Source organism: Bemisia tabaci, chromosome 10 (genome assembly GCF_918797505.1).
Source record: "Bemisia tabaci chromosome 10, PGI_BMITA_v3".
Taxonomy (NCBI): Eukaryota; Metazoa; Arthropoda; class Insecta; order Hemiptera; family Aleyrodidae; genus Bemisia; species Bemisia tabaci.
Genome location: NC_092802.1, coordinates 28,805,652 through 28,828,552, shown reverse-complemented (window position 1 = coordinate 28,828,552; position 22,901 = coordinate 28,805,652). Strand labels below are relative to the sequence as shown.

The 22,901-nt window shown below is 41.6% G+C and overlaps 2 protein-coding genes across 4 annotated transcripts in view; both read right to left on the bottom strand.

Moving 5' to 3' along the window:
* Positions 1 to 22,901, bottom strand: part of pxb (putative Hedgehog signaling attenuator pxb) — a 245,056-nt gene that overhangs the window by 220,885 nt on the left and 1,270 nt on the right. The window lies entirely within an intron of this gene.
* Positions 9,934 to 13,255, bottom strand: LOC109029611 (zinc finger MYM-type protein 1). The gene has a single exon (XM_019040143.2). It carries the CDS (start codon positions 12,524 to 12,526, stop codon positions 10,106 to 10,108), a length of 2,421 nt encoding a protein of 806 aa, XP_018895688.2. The 5' UTR covers positions 12,527 to 13,255; the 3' UTR covers positions 9,934 to 10,105.

The following is a 22,901-nucleotide window of genomic DNA, read 5'->3' as shown; positions in this document are numbered from 1 at the left end:
TGTGCCGCCTAGTGACGTCATCTGGCGGAATTTTACATTTAAACACGTGTATTTTAGCAGATTAGGATAATCTCCTTCAATCATTGTTCAAATTAGAAACCAAGGATATTCTCGTGCTCAATTTTCCTAATAGTTTTATTTTAAACATGAAATTGACAACATTTCAGACATATAACACATGGAATGGAGTTACAGCGATAAAAAAAAAATGAGCCTAAATTTCTGGGGCCACTGTTTTTAAATCACAAGTACTGAAAACTGGAAACGCGCCGTATGAAGGGTTCCGAGCCCCCATCCAAAAATCGAGGGTGAAAAAAAGGTTTACCATCCTCCGTGATTCCCGCATTTTCGCGACCGGTGAGCGATTTTCCGCGCGATAGGATACCGGGCACCCCGGACGAATTTTCCAGTCATCCCGCCCGAGCACGCAACGGAGGATGACATGTGGGAGGGGCGGGGGTGAGGGGGTGGTTGGGGGAGGGGCGCAAAAGAACGAGCAGGACGCGAGTTTTGACGGCGAGGGTAATTTTCACGCTCGGCGGGCTCTCGCACGTGAGCGTTGCCGAAGGGCCGCGCAAAACGACGCGATTTCCCGTTAAAATGACGATAGAAAGTGCAATTTGGCAACGGTGCACACTCGTCGCGAGGGGAGGGGCGCCGGCTGACATTGACGAGTAGGAGCGAAAGTTGCCGATGGCGGCGGGGGATGATGATAGAAATGATGATGCTGCAGGTATGCAACCAGCTTTGCCAATTTTCCGGGTTTACCCCTATGGAAAAGTGATCGGACCGAGGACAGCGTAAACGTTACATCAAAACCGAGTATCCTTCAGAATTGAAGATATTATTTTCCGATTCTCGTAAGCGCCGAAATCGCGAATGTGAGAAAAACAGGAAAAACCGCTTTATTCATTGGAAAAAAACACATTGGATCTAGAGTCCAGACTCTTAAAAACATCGACAAGAAAAAGTGCTCTTGATTCAATCAGAATCTAGCTTAAATCAAGAACCAAACCTCTTAATTTAAGCGGATTTCGTTTTGATTCAAGCAAAAATCCGATTGAATCAAGAGTATTTTTTCTTGTCAATGTTTTCAAGAGTCTGGACTCTAGATCCAGTGTGTTCTTTTTTTCCAGTGTTCGTTAAGGTGTTTCAAAATGTTCGCTTCATTATTACTTTTTCAAAGAAAAGAAGATCGATTTCATGGTTTAAAAAATACGGAATATTCTACTGACAACGGACAAGAACCGAGGAGTTATTCAAGAAATTACGTTGACTAGTTATCCAAAGAGAAAACAAAGTATGACGGGAATTCTTCAACATCGAAAACGGAGATACGCTGTTCGGCCATCGATGTTTGCACTCACCGCTCATCCCTTCAGTAACGTTGCAGCGATGTAAAAGGGGTTGAAAAATGGCACCCTGTACACATCCCCTCATCGACGAGCGGCGGCCAGGATTACATTCGATGAGCTTTACATTGTCAAAATGAGCTCCCCCTCCCCTCCACCCTTCGCCGGGTTCGTGCTAATAACCCCGGCGGATTGAACTGTTTTTGTTTGTAATTAGTATCACGCTTTACCACTTAATTAAAACGGATTTTTGTCGGCGTCGGCGGCCAGGGCTCCAATCCGGGCGAAGCGAGGGAACCTCCGTGACGCTCTCCGTGCATCAGAATCCTGCCGTGCTCAAAGAACGCCGTATGAGCCTTTAGACGTTGCCAAATTCCCTCTTTTAAAATACCAAATTTTAGCTGAATCTGTGAATATTTTTTCTTCAATTTTTCAAGGAATTTCAATCACAATTGGACGTATTTATGCATATGTCAAGTGGAAGATCATCATGAGAAAGAATTTAAAGAGAAAATTAGCATTTTCTATCAAATCAAAATAAAGCATTTAACTCATCATGGGAAGAGAATGCACAACGAGTTGACGATCTTCGTTAGAGTGCACTCATTGCCGCTGACTGGCGCACAATATTTTCATTCTTATGGCGACCATAACGAGCACAATCTTTCTTGCACATATCTCCTTTTCGCATAAATACGTCCAATTGGATCTTAATCATCAGAAAATTTAAAGAGAAAAAATCATAACTCTAATTGAAAATAAGCATTTTATCGGAAGAAATTTGGCAACTGTCGAATGTTCATACGGCGTTTTTCCTTAACACGGCAGGATCGCTTCCCTTTGAGCGAGACTCCGGCGAGGATGTATTTGAGGAGATACTCGACCGCTTTCGCGGGTAAAACTCAAGCTTTTTAAAGGTTTTGAAACCTTTCGCGTGAAAGGCGCGGTGGTTTCGCTCGCGAGTTGGCGCCTGCTTTGATTCAAAAAAATCTCCCATCCATTTTTTTCTCGAAATATAATTTTAATAGCGTCATCGAGACGGAGTCTTTTCGTCAGGAGGGGTGTTTATTATAAAACTGGGGGCAAAAATTCACTTCAATAGGTACTCCCGATTTTTCTGTGTAAATCAAAAATAAATTCAATGAAGTGTGTGATCTTTAACCCTATTCATTGATTTTTGTATTTGGGGAAATAGAAATGATTGCAACATTTATTTTAATTCGGTATTTTTTTTCGAGGCTTTTCCTTCCTTCAGGATTTTCACCTTCATATCTTTCTCCTTGCAGAAAACAAAAAAGCAGTGGTTTTCCCTCTCTTCATTTCTCAATAGAACGGCGTTATACCAAGAATCAGCAGGCAAGTTTCCCCTTATAGATAATCCCTCTAACATTTCATTTCTTTACGAGAAAATTAAGAAATATTTCAACTCTAAATTTTCCCAGTATATACTTCACGGTATAGCAGATATTCTTGGACGATTTCGAGGCGTTACGCTACTTCATTTTTTGGTGAAAAAATAAAACATGAGAAGAAATCAGGCAGCGAGAAAATTAGGCTAATTACAGTTAAATTCGTTCAGTTCAAAAGTTGGATGATACCATTGCACTCAGGGCACATTCTCAAATGGACCGCGTATCAATAATAACACTTTTTTCTACTTCTTTGTTAAATTGCTCGGAAATGAAACTATATCAACGGAAGGAACCAAGCAGCCAAGCTAACGCATCCGCTCACAATTCGAAGAATCCCCTTTAGGTACCGAGAAGTCAGCCTAGACGTGCGAGAAGGCGGAGGGTTTTATAAAATCGGATTGAATTTATTTTATTGGATTGACAAGACGAGGAACCTCAATTCAATATGTTACAGGAGCACTATCATCGGATCGAATTTATTTTATTGAACTTGCTGTGTGTTACAGCAGCACTATGATCGGATCGAATTTATTTTATTGAACTTGCTGTTTGTGTATCCCCACGCAACAAAAAATAGTCTTACAGGCATAGAAGTAGACGATAGGTGCAAAAGATTATGAAGTGCAAGCAACTCAATCAACTCGTAGAAAGTTGCTGTTTAGACAGATCTGATTACTTTTAGCTGATCTACAAGAATCAAGCATCAAAGCACGATTCTGCGACCAGCGCAACTGGCCCATTTGGCGACATTTGAATGTTCTTACGGCGTTTTACCTCAGCACGCCAGTAGCCCATCGCGGCAGGTTTCGATGATCACGGAGGAAATTGGGTTAAGCCACCGATAGGGCACTTCCTCCAAACGGGAGACATCTCGCCACGACTTTCCTTTTTCAGTCGACTGCTCCGGGTCCCGGGTTCCTTTGTCGACTCCGCGGGACACTCCACCGACAAGACGTCTCGCAACCCCCCGAGAGGGGCGGGGGGTCGCCTTTGCGGCCGGCGGGGCGCTCAAAGGGTAGCGGGCGGGGCGGGGCGGCCTTTGACGGTCGGCCGGCAACGTTTAACCGCTCTGGAAATGACCAGAAAACACAAAGGGCAGATTTGTCATCGTTCCGTCGATTCCATTTTTCCCTGTCGGCAGCTTCGGTTTGAAGCCGCGCCTCCTCCCTGTCGATCCGCGATCGGCCTTTGAGCGCGGCTGTCTTTTGCAGCGGCGCGGCGGACCCCCCCCCCCCCCTTTGCAACCTTGCACCGATCATCGCGATATTGGAGAGAGGACGGTGCCGAATTGTGCAGTTCACCACACCTGTTACAGATACAGGACTGTTGGTAAGTGTGGAAATTCAATTTAAAGGAGTATTTATAAATAATCAGGGAACGCACTGTTTCGGCATTTTTGACCCCCAACCCTTTGTAACGCCATAATCCCTGAAAATTGGAAAAGCCTGGAGCATGGAGATCCCACGATGTCTACGGACACTAAACATTGTCTCAAGTTGGCTGAAGGTGCTAGACACGAAGCCATTAAACCAGCAGGGAAAAAAAAAAAACCCTTTGTAACGTGATCCCGGACTATCCCTAAAATATTACGTAACGACTGACGGACCCCCTTAAAGATCCGGCAAATTATGAGAACTGTTGCATGATTTCAAAGCTTAGCATGGAAGAAATAGCTCAGGTGAGGTGGTTTAGAAAGAACCGGAACTTTGGGGAGTATGGTAGGAGAAACTGTTCGAGCGTTGCATTTGTCAACAAAAATTATGAGCCGCATAAATAGCAGAAAAAGCTTTAGGCTGTGAAGCATTTGCATTTCCGATGGAATGATCTACAACGGCAAACAGGCAGGGATGCTACCAAAAATATGAAGAAAAAAACTGGATCGGAACTTTCCGAGTTACAATGGAGAGAAAGAAATTTCAGAACGTAATTGTTTGCATGTTATTGCTTAGAGAAAAAATAAATAAATTAATAAAATAAGGACAAAACGAATCTTCAAAGCTACCCTACTAAAATTTGGCACTGGATGCAGTAATAACGTGCGTGAGGCCCGAAGAAATCGGAAAAAAAAGGTTGATCTGACAATGTCAAGGGGGTTGTCCTCGAGGGTATTGTCGCATTCTCGTCGGAACCGCAATCCGTATTCTAGGGTCATTAGACGCATCACAAAGCATTAGGTTGCGCCTCCAGGATTTTTGACTGTCCCGACTCCCGAGGGAGGAGCGGGGCGCGTAAGGTTGAGGTTAACGGGAGTCGAAGACAGAGCAAAATAGGATCGCGGATTCAGGTAAGGCGGAGAAAACAGAGAAGTGAACACTTAGACATGTCGACGCCTAGCGCACATTCAGAGAAAATATCACCGATCTCAACAATTGGCTTTTGTTAAAATTTTTGATACATCGATTGCTAGCGTATACATATAGAAGAGAACTGACTTTCATACATGTAGAATAGTCTTCTCATTAGAAGTGAATGGCGGTTTCACATTTCTATTAATATAATTTTTGTGCAGGCTCTCGATTCGAAATGAATCGAGACAACTAAAAACCATACTGCTGTACGTAATTGTGCGACGATTCCTTCTGGCTGTTCGGAAAACGAGCCAAATAAAAGTATATCGAGGTTGATTCATGAAAGCCGCGCTTCCGTTAACCTAAAACTACGATACTTAAAACCGTCGTTTCTCGAAAGAGAGAACGTAATTCCACTCCAAGGCTGCAAAATTGACTCAAACAATTCAATTTTCCACGAGCACATACCTGTGCCATTTTGGTCCGAAATTAGCCTGATTTTTGCATGAGATCAGAAGGAAACTCGGTGAAATTTTCAATCAGAAACGCCCATGATTCTCCAGGTGAAATAACCCAATTTACGAGGGAAAATGTGGCAACATTGCGATTTAGTTACGTTCTTCCGTGAGGGAATCGTCGAAATGTGGGCGCAAATGAAGGGCTGAGCCGAAAATGAGGTCTTGATGTGGGGCACGCGTTGTTGGTTTTTGAACTCCCCTGTATTCATCGCGTGTGTTATCACTGGATCGGTGCGTGTTTTATCGGTCGATCAGTGCGTGCCTGTAAGTGTCAGTCATGTGTTTTGAGCTTGTCACCGAGCCGGGGTTCCGGGGTCACAATGCAGTTGACACTCAACAGCTACCAGATTATGAGGGAGTAAATACCGACCAATCTGACTGTGGTAGCTTTCGTGGGCTCGTAAATAAACACCGCGCGGTGATTTTTAGACACTTTCAGTGCTTTTGAATTACCTAAAAACACACATACATATGACAAAATTATCATCTTGATTGATCTGGGTACCGTGTCAAAATTGCATGTTGTACTATTTATAGGGCTTATTACTGGAAAAAGTGTTTCGATTTAAGCGGGAATATTCTTGAAATTATCGCCGTTAAAATTTGATCATTCAATGTTTTGCAATCAAGAGGAACATTGCTTCAATCGAGAAGGAGAGAAATTATCGCCGTTAAAATTTGATCATTCGATGTTTTGCAATCAAGGAGAACATGGCTTCAATCGAGAAGGAGAGAAATTATCGCCGTTAAAATTTGATCATTCAATGTTTTGCAATTAAGAAGAACATTGCTTTAATCGAGAAGGAGAGATGCTAAATTAAGGAAGAAAGTTGCTTGTATTTAGTGGAAACTCTGTCGATTAAAACAATCATATCAACAACAAATCAAAGAATATTTCTGTTTAAGTAACTTTTTTTCCCTCGAAAGTTCGCGAAGAATGATGATTCTGAACCTCCTCTAAGATTTTTTAAATCTTGAACGAAATATATTCTTCCAGTCTTAAGGTGAGCGCCAATTGACTTTCGAACATCACCACCGATTTTACTTTTCTCCGCGTGAGAGCCTAATCTTGAGTTAGATCCCTAAGTTTCACCCCAAAGTTCTTTCAAAGGTGCTTCTTAAGAACACAGATTCACTCCCTTTACTTTCACGAGCACGAAAAGCGGATCTTCGTTCTATCCTCGGAGTTTACTTCGGTCAAGACCACCGAACCCACAAAAATTGATGGCAAGCGGATAGAAAAAGTGCTGTCCAAGCTTGGCCTGGATAAAAACTGCCCGAAACTGAAAAAGTTATCTTTCCGAGTCGACTTAGAGCCACGGTTCCACAAGGCGTGGGCGACGCGAAGCTGTCCGCGCGGCCTTCATAACTTAAAATCTGAGTTACCGTAGGGAAGACCAACCGCATTGGCAATTTTTGTTGATTTCGAACTTAAAAAAGATCCTTAGAGAATTGACAGCCAGGGGTGCAGAATCTTCCGAGCATCCACGTTTTCACGCGCCCGCCCGCCGGCTTTCCACATTTTCCTCATCAGTTTTCCACGAAAACTGAAAAAAATAATATTGGTAGAATTTACCATTCCTTCACGCTGTGTGGGATGCAGCGTGGAGGAATGGTAATTTCTACTTATCTTCAAGTCGATTCTGCCAGGAGAATGGTTACCAGAACCAGTAAATGGTAACGTTCACCTTTCTTCTAGCAGAATTGACTCTGAATTGACGCTGCGTGAAATACAGCATGAAGGAATGGTAAATTCTACCAATCTTTTTTTTAGCATTTCCCACCTTTTTAAAAAACGAGGACTTGTCTCCTCTTCTTTCTTTGATTTTCGACTTTTGACCCTTAAAAAATTTCCCTCCTTCCACATTTGTGTGGGTTTTCCCACATTTTCACGTACCCGCCACGCGCACGCACCCCCGAAAACAGCTAAAAAGTACCTACTTCTAGGCGTCAAGGATCCATTTTTTAGGAAACATTTTACGTGAAAATAGTAATCCAGGAAATATTCGTTCGTTCATAAACTTCCGGTGTAGACTCGCCTCAAGATTATCACACGGTCGTGCGATTGACTCGGCGTCGCGCGCCGTCCGTGGAGCCGCGGCCCAGCTTTGGCGAGAAGTTGGACGGGCGCCCTTATCTGGCCGAGGCCTCGGAGGGATGAAACAACGCCAAGATTACGAATTCAATAAAAGAAGGCCGAGGCGACGGGGGTGGGCGGCGAACAAATATGAACCGAGAGAGAATGAGATAAGCCCCCAGTTATTAATGGTCCGGGGGAGAGTAATTGATATCATTTTTGTGCCGCCGAGTTGGCCGTCGATCAATTGGCTTTCGATATTTAGCCGCCAGCTTTTGTCCCTGATTTAATCAACTTCCAAGGGACGCCGCGCACTCCCAGAGTCGCCCTCGGCCCGGAATTTCGGGTGTCGGGGACACGACTCACTCCGCGAGGGAGGAAAAGTTCTAAGAGGGGAAAATCGTCGCCCGGCTGGCGAACAGACGTAACCACAAAATTAAGATGAGTCCGGGAAAGCATTGAATCGTTTGAACGACAGGGTTCATTGCAGAATGTACTTACGCGTTTATGTCAGAGGGGCTACGTAGTGTAATAACTCAGAGGATCTGCCTCCAAAACGCTTGAAGGCAGAGCTGTTCTGCCGTGCTAAGGAAGAACGACGTATGAGCCTTCAGGTGTTGCCAAATTTCCTTTAAAAAATCAAAAGTTTTCGGGAAAATTTGGAAACGTTTTTCCTCCAATTTTCCGGATAATTTTGTTCGCAATTTCTCCTAAATGACCTGAAAATTCCAAGGAAAAATATCCACAGCTTTCTTCAAAAATGAACAGTTTATCGAAGGAAATTTGGCAACTCTCGAATGTTCATACGGCGTTCTTCCTTAGCACGGCAGTGTTTGACCCAGAATACTGCCGTACTAAGCGAAAACATCGTATGAACAATCGAATATTGTAAAATTTCCTACGGTAAGATATGATTTTTATAGGAGATTTGTGAATGTTTTTTTACACGTTTTTCCTCAAGATTTTAATCTCAATTTGACTTAAAGTATCCGAAAATTTCAAGGCAAAATATTCATAATTTTCTTCGAAAGTCCTCAGTTCATCAGAAAAAGTTTGGCAGTGTTCGAGTGTGTATACGGCGTTTTTTCTTAGCGCAAGGCTGGATAAAGTGGCGAATTTAGCGGCTACCTACTTGCAAGTCGGAGAGTTTTTCTTTGAACTTTTGCCTCACTGACAACTTGTGGAGGAACTTTCTTTTCTCCATAATCTCCGTTAGGATTATTTTTGTCTTGCACTTCTTCCTGCTTTTCTTGTTTCGTTCGACGAAGTTGAACTTCAGGAGCGAGCGAGAATTATCATTAAATGTGACTTCGTCAAATTTTAGATTCTGTCACTGAAAACTCTACTCTATGAAAATGCACTAATTCTGAAAGCTTGCACTTCAATTAATTGGAATTGATCATTTTCATTTAATATTCTTACTTTCCATTTTCATACCTAAGTAAGTAACTGGAGTCAAAGTGGATATTTTCAAAGTTCTCAATTCCCAGCGTTGTCTCAATTTTTTTCCGAAGAAAAGTAGGTGCAAGAGAAAAAATAAGACAGAAATTTAGCATTAAACATAGAAAAATCAAAACTTAACATTTTTAACAGTTATTAAATCGAGGCGCCAAAATTCTCTGTATTCCGGTAAGTTTTTCCTCAGGATTCCTGGATTGGATTTTTAATGGTGCATAATGATTTTTTCCTTATTATAGTAAATTCTCTACACTTTCTTACTCATTCTCACTCTCTTCACTCATCACTTTTCTTAGGCTAATAAACTTGTCACCCTCTATAGGAGGGTTTTCGATCCGAGAAAAACTCAAGACCAGGAGCCTGCAGCAGCTTCGACAGATGGGTGCCCGGCACCCCGCACGAGGACCTTCCAACCACGGATAGGTCAGTCCCAAAACCGAAGAACGGGACCTCCACCAGCTACCTCACAAAACAACCGGGCAGGCTGGCACGTGAGTCGAGGCCTTAATTGAGCCATCGTCAGGGCCGGATTTACGATTTTTCCGCTGGAAGCCGAATAAAATTTGCCGCCCCGGGGGGGTCTGGGGGGACCCCCCCCAGCCCGAGGGGGGTCCGGGGGGCCTCCCCCGGAAAATTTTCAAAATAATGACCTGGAAAACACCATTTTTTGCTACCTTTTCTGTATTTTTCGCCTCATTTCGTGTCGATTTTGAGGTGTGACAATACACCGGTCACCGGGTTTAATACCTTTGGATTTTATTTGATTATTTTGAGCGAAATTAAGGAGCTAAAAATAATTACCAGTCTACCAGAGCTCACCGCGGGAGTCCTTGGACTTTGAAGTTCCGCCACCCCTGTGCATCCTAAATTTTGCCAACTTTTAGTATTCTATATAATATTTTTGGAGGTAAAATAAAATTGAGAAGGGATAATATGAAAAAGCAAATAAAATATTTTAGAAGATGGATTTGCTCACCGATTCCGTGCGGTGCCTCCACAATCAATGCAGTAACACACGACGACTCTTTTTAGCAGCAAACGCGTCGATGATTTCTTCGTAGTCCAGAGATTGAAGTATCTCGTTCTCAATTTGTAAAATCCCCAAGGCACTCAGTCTTTCCTCATTCATGCTTGATCGGAGGTAGTTCAAAACTCGTCGTAGACATGAAAAACTTCTCTCGGCAGAGCAATTAGCTATTGGCGTGCATACACACATCCGAAGAGCTATGTCAATATTCGGAAACACGCTGTGAATATTTTGATTCCGAATTTTTTTCAACAATTTGGTTGGTGTTTTTGCGTCCTCGGTGTAATTTTGGGAATTGCACAAAGCTTGAAATTGAATACATTCGCCAATAAAACATTCTTCTATATCATCTGGATATATTTGAACAAGCGCTTCAGCTTTTTTCTTCAACTCTTCTGAACTGAGGGCTGTTAAATTTAGAAGGAAAAAAAATCGCTCATAATACATTTCATACGCATTTCGACGTTTCTTAAGTTCGGTAATTAGTTTGTCAATGATCACTAGGAAAGTTTCAACTCTCATGGTGTCACGGCCATTGAATTCCACCTCTCCCGTAGCTTTTTCGCCTGATCGAAGCGTTCTTTTTCTTTTTCGCCCCTTATCTTTCTGGTAACTTTCAGCGGCTGTCATGAGTAAAGTCCTTGCTTCGGTTTCAAATCCATCAAACTTCTCACGACTCTCAGAAATGAGAGCGATTAAGGAATCGTACAACTGGACGGCAGTGAAAATATCAATTTCTGGGTCTTGCAGCAGTTTGTTAGTTAGATTAAAACGCTCGAGAAGAAAGCCCCAAAAAACAACCATGAAGGCCATTTCAAAACTTTCAAGCTTTAAACGAATTCCTTTAGCTTCACATTTTGCGTTTGGATTTTGCTGGTCATCTTCTTCGACGTCAAAAAGAGCACTAATCACTTCCCAATAGGATTCGAACAACGCTACACAGGCATCTGAACGTGCTGACCATCGAGTTTTTGACAGATTTTGCAAGATATGTGTTCTCTTGTTCTCTTTCGATTCCTTTCGCTTTTTCTCTGCTTTCTCATATTGGTTAAATAAAATATTCCATCTGGCAGTTGACGCTGTGAAAAATGTGTAAACTTCTTGCAAGGTATCAAAAAAAAGGACTGCTGATTCGCAACATTTTGCAGCACACTCTCCAACCAAATTCAGTGAGTGAGCCGCACAGGGAACATATTCGGCAGTTGGAGAAATTTGTTTAATTTTAGCTTGTAAACCGTTGTAAGGCCCGGACATGTTTGCAGCATTGTCATATGATTGCCCTCGACAATTATTCATGTTTATTTTAAGCTCTTCAATTAATTCCACCACAGCGTCTTTTATGAGTTCAGCTTTATGCCCAACATTCGGAATAAATTTAATAAATCGCTCTATTGGCGTACCATCACTTTGAACATAACGAATTATTAAAGATAGTTGATCAACGTGTGTTAAATCCGGCGTAGAGTCCACAATGATAGAAAAATACTTGGCGATGTGTATTTCACTTAAAACCAATTCTGTCACTTTCGATGCTAAAATTTCGACGAACTCTTCATAAATAGTTGACGAAAGGTAATTGGTGCGACCGCTACCAGGGTTGCCGTATTTCGCAATATGAGTAGCCATAAATGGATCGAACTGTGCGATAAGCTCAATAGCCATTAAAAAATTGCCGTTGTGGACCGAACCGATTGTTTCATTGTCGCCTCGTAACGGCAAACCTCGCGACACGAGAGATTTTACGGTTTCAACCACTCGTCTCAACACACTTTTCCAATATACTTTTTCTTCTTCTAGTTGACGTTCTACCTGGTGATCAATCCGTCCGTGTTTTTTACCTCTCTCCAACATTTGAAGAACTGAAGATTTATGATCTGGCGAATTTTCATGTTGTGCCAAGCGTTTCGCATTTTTCCAGTCATTGAAACCTTCCTTTAGAACGCCAAACTGTGAACCACCGTTAAAGGCGAGGCAAGGCCCGCAATAAACTCGACCTGAGCTTTGAGAGTAAATTAACCAGTCCCTCTGAATTTTTTCGCAATTTTTAAGTTCTCGCTCGAACATAGAACGTGTAAAATATCGCGCATGATCATTATATTCGCGTTTGCTTTTCTTGAAGTCGGCATCCAAATTTTGCTTAAATCCATATTTTGCCACGTAATTTCGAAGAGAATCATTGATTTCCCACTCGACTGGGTCGTCACTGAGAATAAACAAAATGTTTGAATTCACTGCCTGTTCGGAGACGGGGGATTTGGAAGTATCTGCTTCTGAACACACGTTTTTGTTATCCGTTTCAATTTCGTAACTCGCCGCACTAGTCGCACTTGTTGATGGAACGGTTTCCCCAACTTCAACTACCGTAGACGTATCGCGCTCGCGTGGAGGCTGCATCTGGCTTTTCGCACTTTTTAAAAAAAGAATCGATTTTTTTAGTTTTTTTTAGTAACTTGCGTTCTTTTTCCTCTTTTTCCTCTCGGTTTAGTTTGTACTGGTGACCGCTTAGTCGCGACCTGCCGTCACTCATCTTTTATTTTCCACTATTAAACTTTAAGAAATAAAAACCGAAAACAAAAATGCCCGCTTTTGCGCGAATTTACTACACGGCTCAAGCTTCGATGCTTGAACTTCAACGATTACAGGGACACTGACCATGTCTGCGAAATATAAATTGCTTGTCAGAAATTAATCTAGAAAATGAAAACAACGTCAAAAAGCCAGCCAGCATCAGCCCCCTCCACCCCTGACATAATGTAGTGCGATAAAGCCAGTGGTGCCAGTGGTGAAGAAATGAATATGCAAAAACTGCCTACATTAGCACATCTTGAGTGTAATTGTGCTCCGCCGCTCCGAAAAGAGTCTGGACATTCGATCCTGGGATTTGAGCTGTACATTTTTGAGATAAGGACCTCCGAGTCCGAGGAGCTGTGTGATAGGTGGCGTTTTTCATGTCTGGGATCCTTCGCCTCTCCGTCCTGCTCTGCTGATACTGTGCTCGAAAACGGAACGAGTTCCATGCGAATCAAGAAGCACTCATTTCAGTGTAAAATATAAATAATACCAAAAAAAAAAACCTCGAATTTCAAAATTTGCCGCCCCTCAAAATTTGCCGCTGTAGGCCGCGGCCTACCGGCCTAATGGGAAATACGGCCTGGCCATCGTCCCAAAAACAAAGCCCCCAAGCCCGAGCGGCACAGCTGATTCCGTAATTACGGCACCGGTGAATTATGTAATTATGGCGGACCACCCCCCCTCCCCCGGAACCCGGACCCACCATAATCCGGAGTGGGGGCAGCACCCCGCCAAGACGCGGGCTTCCAGGTGAAACCCGAGGGTGAAGAAATCGAAACCGTGAACGAAATATGATTCGGTGGTTAGGCACCGCGACCGCACCAAAGGCGGGGCGGGGGGTGGGGGGAGGCTCGGAATAAGTGATTCGATTCGAGACACTGGAGGTGAATAGAGCTATCTCGGAGTTGGGCCCGCGATTCCGGCCCGGCCATGATTCTCCGGCCCGAGGGACCGTGAGCATAAGTGCGGCGGCGCACACTGTCCTGTGCAAACGTGAAACTTGGCCAAAACCATGGTGTCTGCGGTAGTTGAAGGTTCAAGCTGAAAGTTGACAATGGAGATGTTGAATATGTGAGGAAATTTGCGATTTGACTATGTATTCATTTGTAAAAGTTCGCGAGAAACACGATGGTGCCACTGTTTTTCTCTGAAATCAACTCCCAAGCTCAAAAAAAGCTCTCAAGTTGAGGCCAAATGGAGGGGGTATCCCATGCTATCCTGAGAGTCCGCCTCTCCATCAAGACAAACTCTCCATGCAAAGATGGGGAGCAAATACATTGGCAGGGCTGCCACTTTATTTGGGGACTCTAAAACTGAAAACAAGGCAACCCTGCTAATGTATTTGCTCCCTATCTTTGCATGAAGAGTTTGTCTTGATGTAGAGGTGGACTCTCAGGATAGCGTGGGATATCCTCCATTTTGGCCTTAACTTGAGAGCTCTCTTCGAGCTTGGGAGTTGATTTCAGAGAAAACCAGTGGCACCATCGTGTTTCTCGTGAACGTTTACAAAAGAAGCGACAGTCAAATCGCAAATTCCTCACACATGCAACATCTCCATTCCGGACTTGTGTAGGACCCTGCTCATGAAGTAGTTTTGTCCAGGTTTTAAGATAAAACACCCCCGTGTGCGAAGTCCGCGAGAGGCGGGAGGCGGCGAAGGTGAAGGTCTCGGGTCGGGCAGGTGCTGGTGCCGGTCGGGGCGGGGGGGGGCGGGCAGGGGGCTCCCAGTCGGAGTCTGAAGACCGGAGTTGATTACTTCATTGTCATGGGTGCCCGCCGTCCGAATCTTACACATGTCAAATTTATTTTAATTCGTTTAGGCTAGGTCAACTCTCGACTCCTCGCGCGGCCGTGTCCGACATCGATAAATTCTAATTTCCCTCGTCCCGGCTTCTTTTTCTCCTTTTCTCCTCCTTCGGAACCCGGGTCCGATCCTTCGTTGTCCCACAATGGAAAGTGCTATTGTCAACCCGGCGAGATGCCCGCGATGAGTTTGTCATTAGGGTGGTTTTCGGGTGCATAATGGACCCTCGAGATCTGACTCGGAGCCCCCACTCGTCCCCGGGATAATCTGCCGTGTTGAGTAAAAACGATGTATGAGCCTTCAGACATTGCCAAATTTCCATTAAGAAAATATATTTTCTGGAAGAAAGTTGTAAATGTTTTTCCTTCAAATGGAGAATTTACATGAACATTTTTTTTGCTTCATCTGAAAGTGCACTGGAAAAAAAACACATTGGATCTAGAGTCAAGACTCTTGAAAACATTGACAAGAAAAAATACTCTTGATTCAATCGGATTTTTGCTTGAATCAAAACAAAATCCGCCTAATTAAGAGGGTTGGTTCTTGATTTAAGCTAGATTCTGATTGAATCAAGAGTACTTTTTTTTGTCGATGTTTTTAAGAGTCTGGACTCTGAATTCAATGTGTTTGTTTTCCAGTGTGCTTAAAGAGCTGATTTTCACAGTATTTTTCGTAATTTTTTTCGTGCTAAGTGAAAATGATGTAGGAGTCTTTAGACGTTACCAAATTTCCATTAAGAAAATATATTTTCTTTAAGAAAGTTGTGAATATTTTTCCTTTAAATGGAGAATTTGCTTGCAATTTTTTTATGGATTCATCTGAAAGTGCTTCAAGAGCTGATTTCACAGTATTTTTTATAATTTTTTTGGATATGGGAAATAGTATAAAAATAGATTTAAAAGTGAGAAAATGCACCGCTTGGTGACGTCATCAGGCGGCATTTCCTATTTAAACACATGTATTTTGTCGTATCCTCTCCAATAATTGTTCAATTCGTGAACCGTGGGTATCCAGTTCACTCCGTAGTTTTCCCTTAAACACGAAACGCATCAAATTTCAGACACCTGCAAATTCTCCATTTCACGGAAAAAAACGCGGGTTTGCTAGATGATATGGAAATATCCAATTAATTGTGGTAGTTTCGCAATTAATTTGTCGTATCCTCTCCAATAACTGTTCAATTCATGAACCAAGGGTATCCTCGTGTTCAGTTCACTCAGTAATTTCCACTTAAACAAGAAATTCATCAAATTTCAGACACCTGCAAATTCTCTATTCTCATAATTTTAGATGAAATTACGAAACAAAATACTCTGAAAAATCAGAAAAAAATATTCACAAATTTTACCGAAAATTTGTGATTTGTCAATGGAAATTTGGCAATGCTTGAATAGCGCAAACGGCGCTCTTCCTCAGCAGCAATCGTCCCCGGGTTAATCGCGTCAGGGCTTAGCGCAGCCACCAGAAATTCGCCAAGACAACCCCACTACGAAAGACCCTTTTCAGGGTAACCATGGAAGACACGTCCCGTTACATCCTTCGGAGATCATCTCAATATTGACTAGTAGCCTTATAATAAACATGGGCTCATTAATGTTTCGCGAGGCAAAAACGGCGCATAAACATTTGGACGTTGCAATATTTTACCTTCGAAAAGATTTATCTCGAAGAAAAATTATAGATATTTCTCATTGGAATTTGCAGGTATCTTAGATCAAACTTTACACAAAATTCTGTGAAAGATCGGAGACAAGCATGCATTATGTCGCGTGGAGATTGGCTTTCTAGGGGGAGAAGTATGGCCGTGTTCGAATGTTCATATGACGTTTTTGCTTACCGCAGCTGATTAGCTCTTGCGAACCGAGCGTGAGTAAACATGCTCTTCCGTGAATGCCGTGTTTACTGCTTCTGAAAGGAAGTCTGCCTCGAGTATGTCCCTAGAAAATAAGTCTAAGGTCGAAGGACAGAAGCAACATATGTTTCTTGAAAGACGGCTGAGGAAGAGATCGTTCTATTTGTCCAGTGCCCCCGTCGCGCTAATACTGCTATTCACGAATGCATATACCTAAGTATTTAAATAAAAAAGAGAGAAAAAAAGGATCTGAAAAAGAGAGAAAAAAGAATATCTGAAAAAGAGAAGACTACCACGTTTCGAAGCCTTAAGCCTAAATCCGCTGTTTGTAGATAGTGACGATAATGATGCATGTCACAAACTCGGATTTTTTTTTTTTTATTTTTTTTTTTTTTAAAGTGAGAAAGGTATGCTGCATTGCTACAAATTATAGCATTTCAATATTGACTGAGCAGTCAATTGATTAAAAAATCCCGGATATGAATCTGTCGTTCACAGCTAAAACGCTGTAACTTCATTCCAAATTTTGTTCTATTCTCCCACACATACTGCTCTACCTATTACAAGAAAATCCAGTTGCCACCAGGCTACATTTTTTTTTTCATCTTCACTGGAAAAAAAACACATTGGATCTAGAGTCCAGACTCTTGAAAACATTGACAAGAAAAAATAATCTTGATTCAATCGGATTTTCGCTTGAATCAAAACGAAATCCGCATAAATTAAGAGGCTTGGTTCTTGATTTAAGCTAGATTCTGATTGAATCAAGAGTGCTTTTTCTTGTCGATGTTTTTAAGAGTCTGGACTCTAGATCCAATGTGTTTTTTTTTTCCAGTGTAGACTTGAAAAAATGAGGGACGAATGTTCCTAATTAGTTTCCTTGTAAAGGAGCATTTGTTGGAAAAACAATTGAAAAAATAGCAAATGAAGACACGGTGCTTTCACTTAATAAGCATAGTATGTTACTCAGCAGAAATGCACCGCCAGAAAAAGGATGATTGAAGAATTAAATCCATTTTATATCACTTATTTCCCTCATCAAATACTGAAACCTAAATGAATGTTTAGAATGTCTAGCGAGAGGGGGAAAAAGGTTCCCCCTATTTAAACCCTCGATTGTTATTTGGAACGAAATAAAACCGCATCAATTTTAGCAAGAAAATGTCACCTCTACTTCAAAACATTAAAACGATAGTTTATAGTTCGCAATTCTGAGATTGACAACTACGCATCATTGAGAAAATAAAACGAGAAAATGTTTTCGTCAAGCTTCTCCGTAAAACGGAGCAAAAAATCGCGTTTCCCCGCAGAATTTTCAAAACTACAGATCGATTAATATCTACTCGAGAGGTAATATACCCGGTAGGTTTTAAGCGGACCCATCAACGGTGATGATATCACGAAATGCTAATGCGAACGATATCAATCGCGGTCTATCCTCTTTGAGAACGGCTGAAACTATAAAGAACGTAAAATTATATCGGGAGAATAAACAGGATATTCCAATAAATTTTAACGGCGTCTGCTCTCCGTTGAATTGCCCCGTGTTTGCCTAAAAATTGGCTCTTGTTTTCCACGGGCGGGAGCCGGGGGCGAGAGAGATCGTAAAGTTTCGAACTAACTACCGGACCCACCCACTTAGTTCCTCGTAAAAAATCCCGGAGTCGGAATAATTTTCGCGAAAAACTAGGGAAAACCTGCGGTTTCCTAACCCTCGAAATTCGCGCGACAGTCGGCGATGATCTCACCTTATTTTATCGATATTGTCGCGATTTTCTCGAGTGTTTTATTCGGAGCCGTCGAAATGTGACGGATTTTACGATTGCTTTCATCGGGCCATCGCCGTTTTACGGCCGCTCTCTTTTCCCGGCCTCTCCGGCTGTCGATTTCTTTTCGGAGGCGCGTCGGGATGACTGAGTTATCGACGACTGACTCTGCGAATCGTCATCCGAGCGAATTTCGACCGGAAAGCCGTAATGCCTTGATTTCAAATTCAGTACCGAGAGGGGCAGAACAGAGGGGGAGGGGGAATTTTAACGGCGGAAACTCGTAAAATGAAGCGTAACTGCCCAGCTTTAAATGCCTCGTTGGGACGTTGCGTTGTGACTCCATGATACTTTTCGTTTTCTTTTAATTAATTTTTGCATCTGAGGACCACTTGACGAGCATCTCTCTCACCCTTTCTTTCTTCTCTTTTTTCTTCTCTCTTTTCGTTTCTCTTTACTACTCCCTTTTCTTCTCGTTTTCCTTCTCTCTTTTCTTCTCCCTTTTCATCTCCCTTTTCATCTCCCTTTTCTTCCCTCTTTTCTTTTCTCTTTTTTCCTCTCTCTCCCTCTCTCTCTCTCTCTCTCTCCAAGCATAGTTCTTCGTTTCCCGGACAGAGGAACGTGACTCCATTCTAAAATCATTGCAAAATTGACTCAAACAATTTAATTTTCGACAAGAGTGTAAGTGCAATTATTTCCAAAATTTTCTAGATTACGGTATGAGATCAGAAGAAAACCAGTAAAATCATCAAATAGAAATGCCCAAGATTCCCCAGGCAATAATGCAATAAGTTGGTGAGGGGAAATTGGGTAACATTGAAATGTAGTTAAGTTCTTTCGTGAGAAAAAACGAAGAATTGAAGAGCTGGGAAGAAAAATGACAATTCTGGATTGCGGTGTTTCAGAATATCCACTGCCAAGTAATTTATATTTCAGGGAGGAACCCATAGAGTGAATTTTTCTGGAATTTTTCGTTTAGGTCTTTGTGAAATCATTGAGAGTTAATCAGTAAAAGTGTCAAAGACTTATATTTTAATCGCAACGGATGAAGCTTCACCGTAGATCTCGCATCTGAGACACGGCAAACGAGAAGTGTCCTTTCTGCACCCAGGGCTTCAATTATTTCCTGTCTGGAGGATGACAGGCCGACGTAATTAGGCCCAAGAATACATATTAACTGAAATTTTCGACACATTTTTGGAAATTTTAAACTCTTGGCCAGGAGGACTGATCACCGACTGAAAATAGCTCAAATCGGAGAAAGATGAAAACTTGTAAACAATCTTAGACGAGCTAACGTAAGCAAGGCATGGACCATAAACCTCTGCTCTTGGCTCGTGAGCGCTTCAAGAGGAAGTTTTAATAATTCCGAGCGTCTTTCAAAGCTCGAAGATCTTATCAGCCGGCAAAGGTGTTCCCCGGGAAGCGCTACCGACGCTATGAGGGGCTAAAAATAACACCGGTTTGCGGGGATTAAGTCATAATTCATCTAATTTACAGGGGGTAGCGTTGCTTGAAAGCGAGTTTATCTTGTTGGAGTACACATTTTCCGTTGGCCTGATGCATCGCTGTTCATCGCTCGTGCATCAGAACCGTCGGAGAGTGAATTTGGCTTGTGCAGCAAATATTTGAGAAAGAATAGGTGGGGACTTCAGTTAACTAAAATCAGTAATGACCAGAATACTTAAAAAAGAAAGAAACTGTTAAAAATGAGATATAACTAAAAATAAGTACGGACTTCTGATAAGATATGATTTACAACTTCCTACCTAAAATGTTTGCCATCATACTTAATTTTAAAGAGTCAAGAATGATAAAAAAATAATTATTTGAGATAATGTGTCAGATTCTCGCGAGATAGAAAGGTGTCATCAAAGAGTACTTGGGAATTTTATTTGTTCAAATGAATAATTGCTTTGACACATCATTAGTTAGGATACATATTGCTATACCCTTATATTACTTAACGCAGTTTTGACGATTAAAAAAAGAGCAAGAGAATAAAAACACCCCGATCAATTATTACAAGTAAAATAAGCCAGATTTGTATCCATTTTATCGCTTTGGCCTATGATCTGGATGGTGACAGGTAATTACATTGGCAATCATTACAGCGAGCGTCTAAAAAAAAACAAGTACTTCAGCAAGTAAAACCGAATCAGAAATTAAATTAAAAAGACGTCTTATCTTAGTGTCATTCGTTGGTTAAGGTCAACTGTAAGTTGCGTCAAAATAGCCTTGAAATTAGACTAAAATTTGCGCATGGACAATATTCCGAACTCAAGCTTTCAGCAAGTTCAGGTTTTCAACCTTAAATACCCAACGGTCTAATCATCGATCAAAATCTAAAAATGAACATGCTTGCAGCCGTCCGCTGTGCAAAAAAAAAAAAAATCAGACGTTAGGGAAAAAAAAACCCCGTAAAAGTATCGCATGTTAAGGTACAACAAACATTCTCCAGGCGAGAATTTTCCACCGAGAGCTTATAACACTCCTATCACGCGCTTGGAAAAAAGTGTTACTGCAATTCGGGGAAAGAAAGTTTTCCGGCACGTTAGGAACGTAGCACAACGTTACATAAATCCTCCCCTTGACAAAAACCTCCTACCTTCAATCGGAATCATAGGGATGTTCTCGGTTCTCGCAAGAAAGTCCGCGGTGTTTGCCCAGGGAATGGACGAAAGCTCGAGCGGCGAGTAAATAGAGCCGTCAGAGCTCACACGGTACATAAATACATAATTGCGGCTATCATGTAAGTTTGGTCTCACGTTTCGCGGCGATAAGGAAATAGGGCGGCTTTGATTGTGAGTCCAATCGAACGCCGAACTGTACCGTCCAGTCTCGACGGAGTTCGATTGCATTTTACAAAGAGGAACCAAGAGCATTCCAATGTTGCTAGGAGCAACTTATATTCTTTTCAATAAGATTACTGAAGTCGTACAAAAAATTAAATTTACAAGGGCAATTCTCGTCTTGAATTTATAGTTTATTGGGAGTAAACATAAAACTTACCTAGGTAGGTGATCAGTTTATTTTTGCAAGATGAAAAAGTTGCGCCATCTTAGCGACATTGGAATGTGTGTGAAATTTTTTTTTTACAGTGTGTGCTTTAATAGGTATGCAGGAAAACAAATGATATTTATCGTTTTAAGTAAATCTTCACAGAATATTCTGCGCAAAACGAGGAAAACTTAGGGGTACTGTTAAATTCTTGTCACTTATTACAATAATTTTAAAGCAATGAGCCAACTAATCACTGAAGAGCTGATTACAGTTTATATAAGTATCTAATTACGAATAACAGGTTTGGACACTTAATCGATACTCAAATATCAGTCGAGCTCACCAAAACCGCATTTTATGAGCCAATAGGTAACTTAAATGCGCGAAATATTTGATTCGGTGCTCTTAACTTGCTAAAAATCAAATGGAATTCCTAGTTCACGAGTCTCGGTATTTGATTTTGTCAGAGAAAAAATTCAACGGATGACAATACGTACGTTTAGCTAAATTTTTAACATCAATTTATATTCTTTTCAATTCATTTACTTAGATTAGATTATTTCTTACGGATTTAATCGCAAATGACTATGTATTCTCGACAGCGCAGGCGGTAGAGAATAAATTGTAGATTTTAAACTTATCACACCCTAAATCGCATCCAAGAGGAAGAAAATATGACACGGAGTGATCTCTGTTCTTACGTAGTACCCTACACATTTCTAAGTGATAGTATTCAGAATTATATTGCAGTTTACGTGACAAAGAGGAAGTCTTTGATCCTATTTTTATTTCTAATTAAAATATTGTAATTCGATTCTGAAACTTTATTAGAGTATTTATCAAGGACTGAAACTCTGTTTCGTAGTGGCAACAGATGAACAAATCTCCAGTGCTCTCCTGGCAGTGGGTGGCAACAAAGGTCGGCAGGGAGAAATTTGCCGGCTTTGAGAAACGCCACTTTTTCTTCCGCTTACAACGCGCCAATAGCCGGCTACACACGGTCCCATGTTAACAGCGCGGCTGAAGGCGAAGCTGTTGAATCAGTCTTTTCACAAACTACAAGATACAAGACTCGGGTCTTTATTTATTTCCCGGTGAGCCTTTTCAATTCTCCTCCTTTCTCCAAAATCCCATTGTCAGGACGGGACATTCTTCGGCCAGCGAACTGCATGAGCATAACCCGCTTAAGATTCGGGATGAAGGGAATCTTTAAATGATTATTACCTCGAGAGAGACCGCTTACGGTTCCTAATCGGTTGTCAATTGGATCTGACATTCGCCGGTGAAATAAAAACGGGTAAAAAATCGAAATGACGCAAAGCAAGGGCCTGGCTCACGCAGGAGGCGCAGGAACTTGTTTTCGAGTGTGAATGAAATGGGCCGAATTATATTGGATTAAAGAGATTTGGAGGATATGAATGCGTTGTGGGGTAGTCCTCATCGAGAATGAAACAAGATTCAGCTGAGGCTAATCAAATTTTCGGGGGTGGTGATTGAGACATTAAACGACTCGCGCAATAGAATTTTTCCTTTAATTGAAGATTTTGCACTGAAATACTTATCGAGGAATTGATTACTTGGATTATTGAAAAATGAAGATGCCGCACCATACTCAAATATTTTAGAGATATGCTAGAGCACGGAGTTGATCAAGACAACGTTCCATAAAATATAAACTTATCGAACTAAATTAAGACTTCTGAATGAAGTAATGATTTTTCTTAACATTTATTTTTTCTTTCTAAAAAAAAAAAAGAATTATTCTCCCTACAT